Here is a 15,579-nt window from a genome sequence, read left to right as displayed (position 1 = left end):
TACTGTAAAAGTTTCCTAAACACTCCCAATACGAAATGGTTAAAGTACTTAAGATCAGTGGTCTTTCACAGGGAATCTGCCAAATCCGATCCAAACGGATTGTTGATGAAGTAGAGTTAACAGTTTCGCATTCAAATTGAACAGGTCGGGTAGGCTCTCACTTTGTACTCTTATCTAGTTGGCTCGCACTTAAACAGCCGTGTAAGGGGAGTCTAGGCAATACATCGCAATATTGTCGAACACCACGACACTGCCAGCAGACATGGCAAGGTTTTATAAACTGCCTAATAAGTGTGGACTGGGAAAATGTGCGGGATCAGTGACCTGCAGGATAGGCTACAACTCCTCTGTATACTCGGGAAAATGACGCCAGCTCATTGGCCGGTGACTTGAGAGATATGAAAGATATCACAACTGGGTTGTTCGTGACTCGATACCTGTTTGGTTCGAGGGTTCTGTCTGGCGCAGACTGAAATGAATCCCGTGAATAGCTCCGGCCTTTGCTAATAAATCTGCAGAAGAATTTCAGAACACATCGTCAGCTAGCGGGGAGCTGTCCTATCTCGGCGGACGGGCGCACGAAAGAGTGTAGGTACTCACTGACACAGGAGCAGCCACCGAACCTTCGCTGAGCAGCAACATCAACTCACCTGGAACAAAAAGTAAAACAACTCTATCGGTAAACGTTACTCCATTCGGTCACATTTTATACACCCTATTGACACGATAGACAACACAATCCTATTAATATTCATTGATGATTATGTATGTAGCCATATAGGCGAACTAGGCAACTAGACATCCGCCTAGGGCGCCAAGTAGCTGGGGGCAGCGCAGCACGACACATAACAGCTGATATAATATGCTTAACGATTATTGAAACTAGATGAAAATGGATTTTTGTAACAGTTTGGAATGTTTATATTGATATAAGTAATTATTTAAAGTCCACGGTGACCTGTTTATGATTTGTAATAAGTAAAAAAGTAAAAAAAAAAACACAAGCCTGCTTACATTTCATTGTTGACAAAATCTTAGGCTTACGTGATGTATTCTGAGGCAAGGACAATTTTTGTTGTGGTGTCCGACGGGGGGAGGGGGGGGGGGGGCGGCATTAAGGTTTTTCGCCTAGGGCGCCAATTTACCTTGCGCCGGCCCTGTATGTATGAGAAATATCAGTCATGCAGCGATTAAATCTTTTAATTTCGGCATTTCAGCTCGTAACCTAGATTTTGTTACACATGAACCAGATTAGCAAATATTGTAAAAGCTAATGGTCGCGTAATGTATTGCGATCCAATTAGTGCAACACAAAACAGCTGTTTACTTAAAAAGTACAATCTTTCACGAATTGTGAACACAATTAGACCGACTCGTGTAATAGTATACATGTGTAAATATACACAGTTACGAGGATGCTAGAGACGGGGCAGGACTGTGTTGCGAGGCTTCTGGAAACGAGTCAGACCAGTCAGCAAGGCGCTGTCCCACCTTCCCGGGCAGATAGCGCCCTTCACTCTGCTACGTAGTAATCAGATTAGCAGCGGCGCCTCTCTACTTCTCTCTCTCTCTCTCTCTCACCCACTCCTTTTCTCTCGAGAGTTCCGCACATTCCCAGAGATCCGCCTGCGTAAAGCGTGAAGTGGCGTCACTAGGATGCCATCGTACTCGCAGCTTCGGGTGTGTGTGTGTGTGTGTATAAGTGTATACCCATATGTAATATTATAGGTACACAACTGATTCTTAATGTTAATTTTTAGGTACTCAATCGTAAAAACTGCTTAAAAAGGAAGTATATCAAATAATTTTTCTCCTATAATTTGTTTCGGACATGAATGAGTATATTCATTATATATATATATATATATATACACACATATACAGACAGTTAATCACTATTAAAAGGTTGTATCATTTATATTCGTTTAATTAATGGGCATTTTAAAAAATTAAATGACAATTTATATCCACAACCCTAAAATTAACTAAGAGAATGTAATAGCGAAGTATCTAGTTTTGAATAAATCTTTCGTGTGTAGCCTTTGTCGTAAAAATCTTTACTTTTAGAATAACTTTCGTAGAAGAAGAAAATAAAATTTTCTCCAAAATTTTAGTATCCTGGTTTTTTTTAATGCTTTTTATGAATTACAAACAAAAAATAAACAATGCTATGATTCTTTCTTCACATAAACGGTTTATTCGAAACTGTATACCAAACGATTTTTTGCTCGCATTTCACGATTTTAAGCTAGGAATGAAAATTAATAATCTTAAATAAGAGAATAAATTACAAACCAATAACGATATTGCACTATAAGCAAATAATGGGAAAACGTTGGCGACTAATTTCCTGAAGGAATATAATTCAAACACGTTCCTTAGGTCTGCTTCTGCGATGGGCTGTAAATTTGTGTGGAAAATACTTAGCCTATGTTCCGCCTACTCGGCCACGCATACGGTGCGCAGAGCTTCAGGAAAAACAACGCGATTTCAATACTACTCCAGATATCCGAGTGGGTTCTGCTTAAGAAAAGCATTTAAGAGTTCACTGAGGGCCGAAAAGTACTTTTGATGTCGGATTAAGTTTTTAAACTGTATTTTTAGAAGAGTTAAAATGGCTAAAACGCATGTTTTCAGAGTAATTTGTAGGTGTAAAACAACCAGTACAGATTCTTGAAAGCATTTAAGGGCCTTGCAATATACCTTTATCTTCATTTCTCCGCCATATAATGTTACGGTAACCACTCAAATTTCACAGTTTTCCTATGACGACGAGAATACTGCGCGCCAGTTCAGAGCCTTGCGCTTAGAGTCGACACCGCGCTAGAAATACAGACGAGCGTCGCGCTATCCCGCCTCACTAACACACATACACCCCGACCAGACAGCGCCCTTAAGGTCCCCGCCTACCCGGGCACACATACGTAGGGATTAGAAAAATTCACGGTTTCGATGAACTTCAAGATATATTACACTGTCCTCTGTATAGTCAGATAAATAAAGCCAATTTTTTGGCTGCTGACTTGTGAATCGTCTCAACCAGTTTACCTGTGATTCGATACTTTTGTGGTTAAAGGGTTTCTCATTGGCTCAGAGTCGTACAGAAGAACAGCGAGCCAGTAACAAAACCGACCTAAAGGTACGTGTAGTTGAGTTTCAGTCCCTGCACATAGGATGTGCAGTGTTTCAGAAGAACTCACGCGAATTGAAAACAGCACAATATATCAGTGGCTAAAAGGCGTGTTTTTAGAATAGTCTTCATGCGTGAAAACCCCGATAGAGATTCTTGAAAGCACTCGAGGGACTTGCGATACCTCGGTTCCCGCTCAGATCTCACAGCGGGTCTGTCAGAGCCTGAAGCACGGACACAGCCCCGGCCCGGCGGGCGACTGGGCAGCGCAGCAGCGCCATTAGCGGCGCGGGCGGCAACTGCGGGCGGGCCTTGAGACGGGCGATCGATGCACGAGCGAGGCGCGCGGAGCCGGCGGGACGCTGTGCCACTGCTGCGAGCCAGCGCCGCGCTTAGGAAAACATTACTGGCAATCAAGAAGAAGTTACAGTGTAATTCCTCCGGTGGTAATCTACAGATATGTATGAAATAATTGTCAGTTTCTTTTCCGGGCCCACATCACCGACGCTGATTGGCCTAACGAGCGTGTCACGTGTTCGTAGACGCGACGGAAGTCGTAACTCCGGAACTGCGCAGCCTCGCCTGCTGTGTGTTCGCTGCACGGAGCTGGCGCGCAGAGCCACCATGGCGGGCCTCAAACACCCGGGCGCTTTTCTACTGTCTGTGTCTACGTGTCCTCGATGTTTTGGTAACGCGTGCAACACGAATCAATCTTTCAAATCGCTGTGCGGACTACATTACATTCCTAATAAGTGGGGGTAGTAGCTTCGGGAAAATGGGGGAGGGATATCCCTCCAAAGTTAGGAAAAAAATATTAAAATATCAATGAAGGCAGTGTGTTATTTTTGGTTGCTGCAAGGTGAGCTGTTACAACACCTGCAATTTCAACTGAGAGGCTGCGTCGCCTACTGCTACTTCCGTAGACCCGTATGTCAATGCGTCAATGTCAATAGTAATGAAAATTTTTGTGAATACGATTGGAATTTCTGTTTTTTTTTGTTTTTTTAATTCTCAGCCATCCACACCACCACGAAAAAAATTTCTTTATCCGCCACGGTTCTAAATAACTGAAATTTGTACTATTGTAAGACAGTTTTTTTTACTTAAATGTAAACGTTTATTAATATAACATATAATATCACTTACATCGCCAAAATACTCACTGATATACTTATTCATGTAACAACGTAACCAAGCTCTAGACCTTGCGTGCGACGTCTCACTGCGCATGCATGTGAAGGGACAGCAGTCACTGGATCATGATTTACAACTACAAAAATGCCCATTTAACCAAATCACGTAAAATAGAAGGAGAAATGTAGCAGCAATCAAATAAAACGTGACTACAGGCAGAGATTTTTTCGCGAAACAATCTGATCGCTCAATCTACAGCATAACGATGACTGCGCCAGTAAGTTCTGCCTTGGTGATTGGCTGCGCTCTGCAAGAGAAGACATTGTCTTATTTGGCTGGGCCATTACAACGCGTTTGCCTCAGCACATAATTGCTGTGATTCGTGTAGCGACAGTGGGCGTGAACCTAAAAGAAACTCAACCCATCACGAAAACACAGACGAAACTACATTGGCATACACCCAGTCTGGAAACGCTTTTCACCAAAAATCACTGGCCCTACACATGACATCGACTTGATAATCCTCACGTTTAATAAGTCTAAGCTGGAGGAGTCGGAAGAATTTTGTCGTTTTCTTATAATATGGTCACGTGACATGTCTCAGATTTGATAGTTCTCAGATGTAGTACCATTGGTTCAGACCATGAAAATTCGCGGATTCATTTCGTACTAGGCAAAAAATGCAAATATTTTTACCCTAGAACTGCATCTGAGGAGGTCTTTCGGCCAATGAGAAACCCTCAAGCAGAAGAAATATCAAATTACAGGCTACTAAGTTATCAAGTCAAAGGGCTACTAAGTTAGAGCTCCAAACTAGTCAGAGGCCACTCGGTAATTGAAATTCGTCCCAGGTGTCACTGAATCCGCTTATTTTTCCGGCCTCTAACCATATCCTTCGGCCGCTGTTCTGTCAACAGAGTTTGTAAGAACTTCGTGTGACTGTTCGTAAACAAACCTTGAGTGGCACTTTTCAAGTGACAGTAATTAAGTTTTTACCACTAAGCCTACTACTTAAAAAAAATTGGTTGTCTGTAAAGTAGGTTCACGGACGATAGTTTAACGTGACAACGTCATAACAAAACATTGATGAAATGATTGCATACTTTATGAATAAAATGAATCATTTTTATTTTAATAATAAAAAAAATACTTGAAATTATACTTGTAATCAGATTTTTAATATTCAAGAATAATTAACCTTTATTGCCGAAATTGTTGATGTAATAAGCAATGAAAACCACATTAACTTTTCACTTCACTTTATAAACAGTCGAGTGGAAGAGAGATAGATGCGGCGCAAGCATACAATGAGCATAACGGGACACAGCGCAACGGAACAATGTGCGCAACGGGACACTTTTTCGTGCGTGCAGCCTGCGTTCATCGATTTATTAGACGTTGTCACGTCAAAAAAAAAAAAAACACTGTAAAATTTGAGACAAACTACATTAGACAAAACCAGATAGAACCATTTTATCTTTTAATGTGAACATTTCCTTTTTTTGACGTGACGTCTAATAAATCAAAAACGCCGCCTGCACGCACGAAAAAGTGTCGCGTTATGCAAATTGTCCCGTTTCGCTGTCTCCCGTTACGCTCATTTTATATTGCTCTTTGCTAACCTGAACCTCCTAGCATTGCGACCGAGTCCGTGGCCTAATTAAGTTTTCATGCATTTCAATGTAACATTTTCATTGCTCTTTGCTAACCCGTTCCTCCTAGCATTGCTGCAGAGTCCGTGGCGCAAATATATTATTTTTGACTGCATTTTGGTGTTGGGTAAGCCATTTTCCTTCACAACATCCTTGAAACACTCCCATTCGTTTCCTACTTTTCCTATCATCGTCCTATCCTTAGCATAATAACACCGATTGGAAGAAGTTAAATAGCAAACATGTATAAAAGTTATGGTTAAAATAATCTCTTCGTTAAAGTATTTATTTATTTATTATAATTATTTGAGTGCCTACCAACAGTCAGAGCCTTTAACAGGTGGGCACTTAACAAATATTACAAAAAAATAACAATAACATACACAAAACACAATAATAACACAACAATAAAATGGGACAACACAAACATAAACACATGACAAAAGACACTTAAAAAATATAATAACTAAATTTGTCAATTTTAAGTTAATTAATTAAATAACAATAATACAATATTTACGTCAGAAATTATCTTAACTGCAAGAAAATTAGGAATTCAAAATTTCTTTCATTGAGATTTTTGCCCTTTTGAAAGAGTCTAAATCTTTCAAAATATCATTACAATTATCAGTACACCGTTTTGATAGCTCATTTTTTATGTGATACGTTCGAAAAGGTCGCATTGTTCTATGCTTGAATGAAGGAACTCGAAGACAAATTTTGTTTAATATTTCAGTGCTGTGGTAAACATTTATAAAACAATTTATTACAAAAACAGTATCAGAAACTTTCCTTCTAAACTCCAGTGTATGCGTGTTCGGGGTTTTAAGGGTTAAGTCATAGTTAAAATTCTCTGGATGTTTGTTAAAAATGTATCTAAACAATTTATTTTGTATATTTTCAAGTCTATTTGATAGTTATAGAGTTCCAGATGACAGAGCCATACTCTAATCTCGATCTTACTAAGGTAAAATAAAGACTAATTACAGAATCAAGAGAGCTGGCCAAATAAATTGAATATTTAATAAACCCTATTAAAGTAATAAACATATTTGAATTAATGAGTGCAAATAAAAGTAAATTTATCAATTAAATTGTAGATTTCATTTCACTCCTTCTTTGTATCCATACAAAATATTGATAATTCAATAAAAGTTATTCTATTTTATTCATAAATGTATGCAATCATTTCATAAATGTTTTGTTATGACGTTGTCACGTTAAACTATCGTCCGTAAACCGACTTTACAGACAACCAATTTTTTTTTGACTGCATTTTGGTGTTGGGTAAGCCATTTTCCTTCACATCATCCTTGAAGCACTACCATTCGTTTCCTACTTTTCCTATCATCGTCCTATCCGTAACAGAATAACACAGATTGGAAGAAGTTAAATAGCAAACATGTATAAAAGTTATAGTTAAAATAATCTCTTCGTTAAAGTAATAAACATATTTGAATTATGAGTGCAAATAAAAGTAAATGTATCAATTAAATTGTAGATTTCATTTCACTCCTTTTTATCCATACAAAATAGTGATAATTCAATAAAAATTATTTAAATTTATTCATAAAAGTATACAATCATTTCATCAATGTTTTGTTATGACGTTTTCACGTTAAACTATCGTCCGTAAACCGACTTTACAGACAACCAATCTTTTTTGTGAAATAAAATAGGTCCTAGTATAATTCTGACGGCTCATGAGTTGTTATTCATTCCCTTCCTAATTTTTACTAGCTTATCTAACATTCATTTATCATTTTCTAACCCATCATCAACGTTATTTCCATATATTTATACACCAGTTAAAAGACCATTAAATGAAGACTTTTTGTGAAATTTAACGAGTTAATGTTTTTTCAGTAATCCAAAAAAGGGTACAAAATATTTTAAACTTCCAATGTTTGAAATCTTCAATGCTTCAAATGATATTAACCAACCTTTTAAGTAACTATAAAAATTTAATAATAAGATTATATGACTAAATCGAACGCTCTTTCAAATGGTGCACTAAAGTTTATTGTAGCCTACGTATATCTGAAATTTTTAGCCTTTTTATACGGTAAGGTAATAAAAATCGAAAGAAAAAATTAAATAACTATCTCTTAAAGGAATTTTTTAAGCTGCTAATTGTTTTTTTTTTGTTTTTTTACTTTTCAACTGTTAAGTTGTTTTCCAGGGTTTAGCGTTAAGGAATTGAGAAACCCAGTATAATATGTTTTATGCTCAAACTTACTTTACAATTTCAAAGGCACTGAAAACTGTGAGAAAACAGTAACTGTATGTAGTCAATGAAATAAACTTTACGAAATTAATTGCTGTCAATTGCCAATTGCCCTTCGTTGTATTAACTTTTCATCAGGTCGGAGACAGTAATTAATGACTTTCGACGGGGGTACGATTGTTTTATTGTGTGCTGCGTCAGCGCGCGTCAGAGCCTTGTCAGCTACCAGGTGTTCCGCCACTCCACCCTTCAGAATTGTATGCAGTTTAATAGAAAACTTTTGACCTGAAAGTGTAACAAGCTAAGAGTTTTATTCGCTTTTAACACGCTCACTAACAATGTATAGGGGCCTGCAAAATTCTCCATATCCCAGTGCGCCAGACTAGACTCTTCCCACACACTTGTACGTAACCAAGCTACAGTTTGTCCATAAAATAATGTCTCAGTTTTGAAATTTAACGGTATTAACTGTAAGCGTTGTAAAGTGTTGTTTCAAGGTTACAATTAAAAAGTAACTCAAACAGTTTTAGATAAGCGCATGCGCGAAAACTGCTTTTTTGATTTCTCGTTTTGAACGCGAAAGAATGCCTCCTTTCCTCAATTAGTAGAGTGCGAACCTGTAAACTTTATTTGGCAACAGGATGGAGCCCCTCCCCAATGGAATCTCTCTGTACGAGAGTGGTTTTTTAACTGTTGGATTGGTCGTAATGGTCGAGACGACAGAGTTCCTTTCCGCTGGCCTCTACGTTCACCTGACATAACGCCATGCGATTTTTTTCCCTTTGGGACTGTATGAAAGATCTTGTTTACGTTCCACCGCTACCTAATGATTTTCCAGAGTTTAGTCACAGAATTGAAGAGGCTATTGCTTCCATTACTCCGGACGTGTTAACCAAAGTCGAGGGAAGAATTTGACTTTAGTTAGGATGTGTGCCGTATAACTAAAGGTGCGCATGTTAGAACATTTGTATAAAAACTAGGTTGGCTTACCTTTAATTTGAAATATTATTTGCTGTTAATGGTCTAAATTTAACTGTTATAACATACACTTTTTATGGACACCCTGAAGTACCGCCTGTCCATTCGCTACTTCCACCTTTTACCTTCCGTCCGGGTCGCATATATTTCGAGCAAATGATTTTTTAAGTGTTGTGATTGGCTTCTAGTTATTCGAGGCGTGTTTACGTAACGTGCCATCTAATGATAAATATCGTCAAGTGTATAGACATTGGCAGTTGCTGTCGCCAAAAATAGTGTAGATAAGAAAAAATGTATTTTATTGTAAAAAAAAGGCGTGGGGTGCATGGTGTCAATAGTTATAAATATTTTGTTGACAGATATGGGTAGACGGATTATCATTTTGATAATATCTTAAAAAGCACGCCACGCTTTTTTTTTTACAATAAAATACATTTGTTCATATCTACACTATTCTTAATTCAAATTTATTAAAAATTATTTATATTTTTTAGTTGGATTTTCTATAAAAGCTTATTTTTTTAGTTTTTTAAACTGTTAATTATTTTTCATTTTTCAGTTGGGTTTTCTTTATTACATCAATTTACTTATCCGAGAAATGAGCCATTTGGGCGCCTGCTGCCTCCCTTGGATGAGATAGCCGGTTCTCAGGTTCCCTCTTCGAAAATTTCATCTTATTCAAAGTCGGTAACTTAACCGAGAAATAGGTGATCGGCGCACCTGGTAGTTTTCCTAGGTACCAGTTTTAGGAAAACAAAAAATTGCTAATCCTAATTATCCTAGTAAAGATAACGGGTCTAACTGTTTAAAATATTGAATTGTCATCGGTCCTTCATAAGTATGCCAAATTTCAAGTTAATCCGACGTTTTGAAGGGGGTCAAAATCATGTTAAAAGTTTCCGTTACATACTAACATACATACGTATGAAGCTAATAAAAGCGTGTTAAAAATAACGCGTATTTTGTTTCCCTAATAATGGGTCTAAAAAATTACACTAGTCACATAACCCGTCAATATTGCAAAACCCCTTACTTTTACATTAGTGCATTTACCCATTAATTTTACAGTGAAGAGTTACGAATAAAATTTTAATTAAAAATATATTTACACAGGAATTTATTGTTTGGTATCAAGTAATTTCGTATACATAAAAAACAAGAATATTCACACTTCTTACTGGATCTCGGCTCGACAGTGGCTCTATACTGCTCGTCTCTTACCTCGCACCTCTGTCCCAACACACTGCCTTGCACCACTCACACGAAAACAGTCCCGATGCACCAGTCTCTGCACACGAAGCCCGTCGCTCGTCCTCTGCTTTCGCTTAGTAAGAGGTCACTCCCCTCTCCACTTCACTGCATCGGAGGCTGGCGTCCCGTTCATATACCCTTCGCACCCCTTCGAAGTGTCGCGTCATCAGGATCGACTTGACACCCGAAGATACCACAACAATGGCGTCCTAGTTACGCCAATTCGCGCGAGCATCGCTCTAAGAACGTACGGAACACTCTAGAGGCGCTGAAATAAAGGGAAATGCGGGGGGAGGGGGTAGCGAGGCGCCGTTGCTAATCAGATTAGGCGCGTGGCAGTAATGGACCGTGCGCCTACACCTGTGGGATAACGGACAAGCTGGATAGCTGGTCAAGTCACTAGTCCGACCCACAGCCGCGCCTCCAGTATAATCGTTATAATAATTATATAATAAATCAAACAATTTAAACTTATTAGTAAAGTATCCAATTCGATAAACAAAAAACGTAATACACAATTTCTCGCGTGGCTGACGTTTCCGTGAGCCGGTGGTATTGCTCGAGATTATCTACTCCACCTCCCCCTTTTCATCATTCCTCATTCACTCCATTCTCACTTTATGGCAGCCCCCCACCCTTTCTAAATTTATTTCTTTTTTTTTATCAAAGTCGACAAAATCACTCAAACAGGAATTATAAATGAAACTAGTGTGCGAGTGCATTATTCACTTTAATATACGTGCGGTATTTTGACTAATGTAAAAATTAAACATTGTCAAATAAATAAAATAATAACTTTCGAAAACTTACATTAGTTTTCATTATGTTGAAAGTTAAAAAGAGAGATTAATTTAAATATAAAATACATTATAAGATTTTTTCACAAAAATATAGACTAAAATCTAAATAATAATTCATATTTAAAGGAAAACGTATATGTACATAAGTTATAACGTTATAACAGAACATAAATACCTTACTTAAATATTAAATAAATATATTCATCAGTTAAACGATCCAGCCAAAGATTGACATGATTATTATTGGAAATTTTTCACCCAATCGTCTCTAATAACCACAATGTCGGCGAGACGGATACGTTAAAAGTCCTAGATTATTAAGTTATTAATTTTGCTGTCACCACTAACTAGAGTCTATACCGGTGGTTTTAAACTTCTTTTTAAAAAGGGGTCATTTTTGTATCAGCTGAACTGTTGAGGGCCGCGCTGCATCATAGGCTACACATAATGCATTTGGAAACCTGACGATTACCTTTCTTTACCCACAATGATTTATCGGTCATTTTGCAAGATGACTAAAAGAAACATAAATCAAATAACCGAAACTGAAAAAAATGTTTTGATACTACTTATTACAGGTATCAGAGATACGGAAATTTCGCGCATGAAATTAGTCGCAAGTTAGAATACAAAAATCACACTCCCGCGCCGGATTCATAATTGGAAAGTACACGCTCCTCTACGACCGTGAGCCAACGATTCCCAGCTAGCGAAACAGGTGGTGCCAATTAACTACGATAAAAACGTTCTCGCTAAGAAATCAACCAATGTGAAAGCAAACATGCGTTGACCACACCTATAACTTTGAAATCTATCCTGAGACCAGACGAATCCGCAGAATTTCCGGGTCTCAACTTATTGTTTACTACTGACCAACATATTTCAAAGTTAATCAAATATATTTCTGAAACTAAGGAGCTATGATACATAATTGTATACAGAAATAACAGAAAATACATTTACGTTAGAATTAATTTTAATGATGGCATATCATTTTACATGAAAACTTAGGGGAAATAACTTGTATCAAGAATAAATGGATCCAACAGACAGTGGATAGTCACGAAAGAGCTACTAGAAGCATTTCTTATACAGAGTCAGCCTCGTACTTTTGTAAGGCCTGAGGAAAACAACGCTCGCTGAAACGTGATCGGACAGTAAGTGGGCCACTGGCTTATATAGTAGCCACTACGAAAGATTTTTTTGTGGGCGTTACAAAACACTGAACCTGAAACCATAATGGAAACTTTCGTATGAAGAGCCACGTTGGAGTAGGTTCTTAGCACTTTACTATGATAGCAGTTTGACATTCTTCAAACGAGGTGTTGCTACATATGATCTAGTGGGGTTGCTTGTAAAAAAAAAGAGAAGAAAATGTCTAGTAACGTCTGTTACTGATTTAATCTTTAAAATAAACATGTTCAAGTACAGCACGAATAATATCAAACTAAACATCGCTGCTTTTGAGGAATTCGAAGTATATCAATTATTATTATTATTATTATTTTAGTGTCGAGAAAGGGATTTCGATACTAACATAAACACGATGATAAACAACGCATTATGTTTAGAAAAATTATAAAAATAATTTTAGAGTGTACTAACTCTCCTCAGGATGTAACACCCGTTATGGAAAATACTAATCTACTTCGCAGACATCTGATTTGTAACGTATCCAATTAAACCACATTTTGTTAAGAATATACAGTAGAATACAAGTAAAAGATTTTCGCACCTTAAAATAAATTACATCCTAACAACGTTAACTGTATCAACTGGCGAGGACTATAAAAAAAAGCACACATTGATGTTTTGAATTATAGCTGTTATCATAATTTAAATAAATATTATTTTATAGCTAAACGCGAATTTAAACAAAGAAATATTTTGTGCTTATATTAACTCTGTGCAAGAGGCACAAATACATGTCACTTTACCGTGATTATGTTGACAAATGAAAATAATGTGTTCCTTATTGGCTTCGTAAAATGAACTAGTAGAAGCGATATTCACTAAAAATATTACTCTACAGAATACTACGTATACAATACAGATATAATTTTGGTAATGTTTCTAAATTTAAAATGAAAATGGTTAACCTGAAAATCGTATGATAGATTTACTATAAAAGTTCGTAAGAGTATAACTTTTTATCCTAAAAAAATGGTTAATTTTACACAAAAATACGCGGTAAGAGTGTCTCCACCTACGTTAGTGTAATTTAAAACTCACGTGTGTTTATGTATTTTTACTCTTGTGTTCATGTAGGTATAAAATACTATAACAAGAGTAAAATTTAATTGCTATGTTTTGGTAAATATGACATAGCTGTTGGTGTATTTTTACTCACTTAAATGTAAATTTACATATGCATGAATGTGTATTTTTTACCACGATTGTCAGTTTATTTTACTCCATCGTTAGTGAATTTACATTAACAATAAACATGTTAATTTGTACTTTAAAAAAAACATATTTTGTAGCTAATAGCTGTTAGTGAACGATTTATATTTTCGAGCTATTTTGAATTTTATCAACAATCTGAGTGCATCAGGGGCGTCTTTAGGTTAGTGCAGTCTTAATCACTTGGTCATCGTGCACAATAATTAGATACTGAACCAATGGGAATACCACTTACGTAACCTTATATAAATTAAATAGGGTTTTGCCACCCACATTATATTTTTTGCAGCTCCTCGGTAGTAATAAATATACTCTGACGAATATTTAGGACTTTTACAATGACGAATAAAATGTACTTACAAATAAACGATACTCATTAATTTAACACTTGATATCTATGAGTAATTTAACACTTAATATATTGTAATTAAAGATTAACATTCGTGTATTTTTACCGAAGCCTGTAGCACAATTTGGTTTTCTTAAACTATTAGTGTAAAACTACGCCAAATTTACTAATTAAAAAACCCGACGAAAATGTAAAATTACGAAACTATGTCATGTGCATTATTATTTGCAGTGCAGATACCTACGAAAAATAAGAAATATCTTTATCATTTGCAGTCAGACAACTAACAATTATTTAACTTTTTGCCTGGTGATTTGCGTCAGGAGCACACCCTAAGATGTTATAATATTTTCTGTTTACACATACGGGCAATGCGTATGACTTTAATTCCATCTTAATTAATTCTATAATTCCATCTTAGAAGAATAGATTAAAAACTATCTGGCATTAGCAAACAAAAAAAAACAAATGAAGAGTAAAACCATATGGTTAACCAATTTTTTTTGCGGTAACATATAATAAATTGAGATAAGAACAGATACCAAGGCTTCAGTACCAGCAACAGAAGTATATGTTTACAAAACATTCTATACCATAGTTTATGACCAATTTTACGGTGCTATAGCACTTCAGATAATTGTCTTGATACTAAATGTAAATAGACTAAATCTATATTTATGAACCCATTCATTTATCCCACCTCAATTAGCTTACGATCTGCAAGCTTAACTGTGATTCAGCGGATGTAAACAAAGCTATTTGTTTTTTTCTTACCAAAAATACACAAATTTAAGTAGACATGTTATACAGAAAATGTACATGTCCATCTGGATTCATCCAATGTTTTTTAATACCTTTTGAAATTACCCTTCAGCATAAAATATCCTTAAAAAGTGCAACTTAAAGCACGTCAGCCATTCTCGCACACGTCCTTCAGTGGAAATATGAAGAGAGTCGACAGCTGACCGGCCAACTGCTATTCGCACTATTTCTTTGTATTAATCATTGTGAAATGATTAACTTGGAACACGTATTAATTAAAAATTGTGTGTTAATAAATCGCCAAGAATCTGTAAACACATACAATGACCGCCGAAAATAGATTTTTTTATACACCAGTTTGTGTTACCGTCAGAAGAATTCGGTAATCATTTCAAGACTATTTTCTCTCTGAATGCAAATTTTATATAAAAAGATCATTCGGTGGAGGCTGCAGCAGTAAAGGTTGTGTCCTCGCTGTTCGGAATCAGCCAATACATTAAGTTGCTTGGCTTGTTGATTCTATCCACATCGAAGGCCAAGAAAGGGTTCATCGACGTTTCGGTCGACATTCTGTCCCCATCTTCATTCACACTGTAATTTTTTTTGTAAATATACAAAAATATTTATGTAAACTTACAGATATTTGTAAATTTGTTCATTTAAATAAAACAAAACCGAATCACTACAAAATAGTGTTCGCAGTAATACTGAGATCAGATTATTACCCGGGCATTTATGTTTTGTGTTGCCCCAGTACCTCAAAAAATTAGTGGTAAAAAATTCCCTGAATAACTATTCAGTATTAACTACGCACATAATAAGCATGAAACGAAAAATCATACCTACTCAAATTTTTGAATATTCGATTAGATGTTTAATTATTGAAAAACAAA

At 36.4% G+C, this 15,579-nt stretch overlaps 1 protein-coding gene across 4 annotated transcripts in view; it reads right to left on the bottom strand.

The window, feature by feature from the left end:
• The window catches only part of LOC134527522 (caskin-2), a 386,358-nt gene that overhangs the window by 174,939 nt on the left and 195,840 nt on the right, over positions 1 to 15,579 (bottom strand). Inside the window, exon 2 of one of the 4 annotated variants that reach the window (XM_063360267.1) lies at positions 601 to 650. The exons of the other annotated variants lie outside the window; for them this stretch is intronic. Coding sequence (XP_063216337.1) covers position 601 — 1 coding nt within the window. The 5' untranslated portion in view covers positions 602 to 650. The remainder of the gene's footprint in view (positions 1 to 600; positions 651 to 15,579) is intronic. 4 annotated transcript variants of the gene reach the window in all.

This window comes from Bacillus rossius, chromosome 1 (assembly GCF_032445375.1).
Source record: "Bacillus rossius redtenbacheri isolate Brsri chromosome 1, Brsri_v3, whole genome shotgun sequence".
NCBI classification, from domain to species: Eukaryota; Metazoa; Arthropoda; class Insecta; order Phasmatodea; family Bacillidae; genus Bacillus; species Bacillus rossius.
This window is presented reverse-complemented; position numbering and strand designations above follow the sequence as displayed.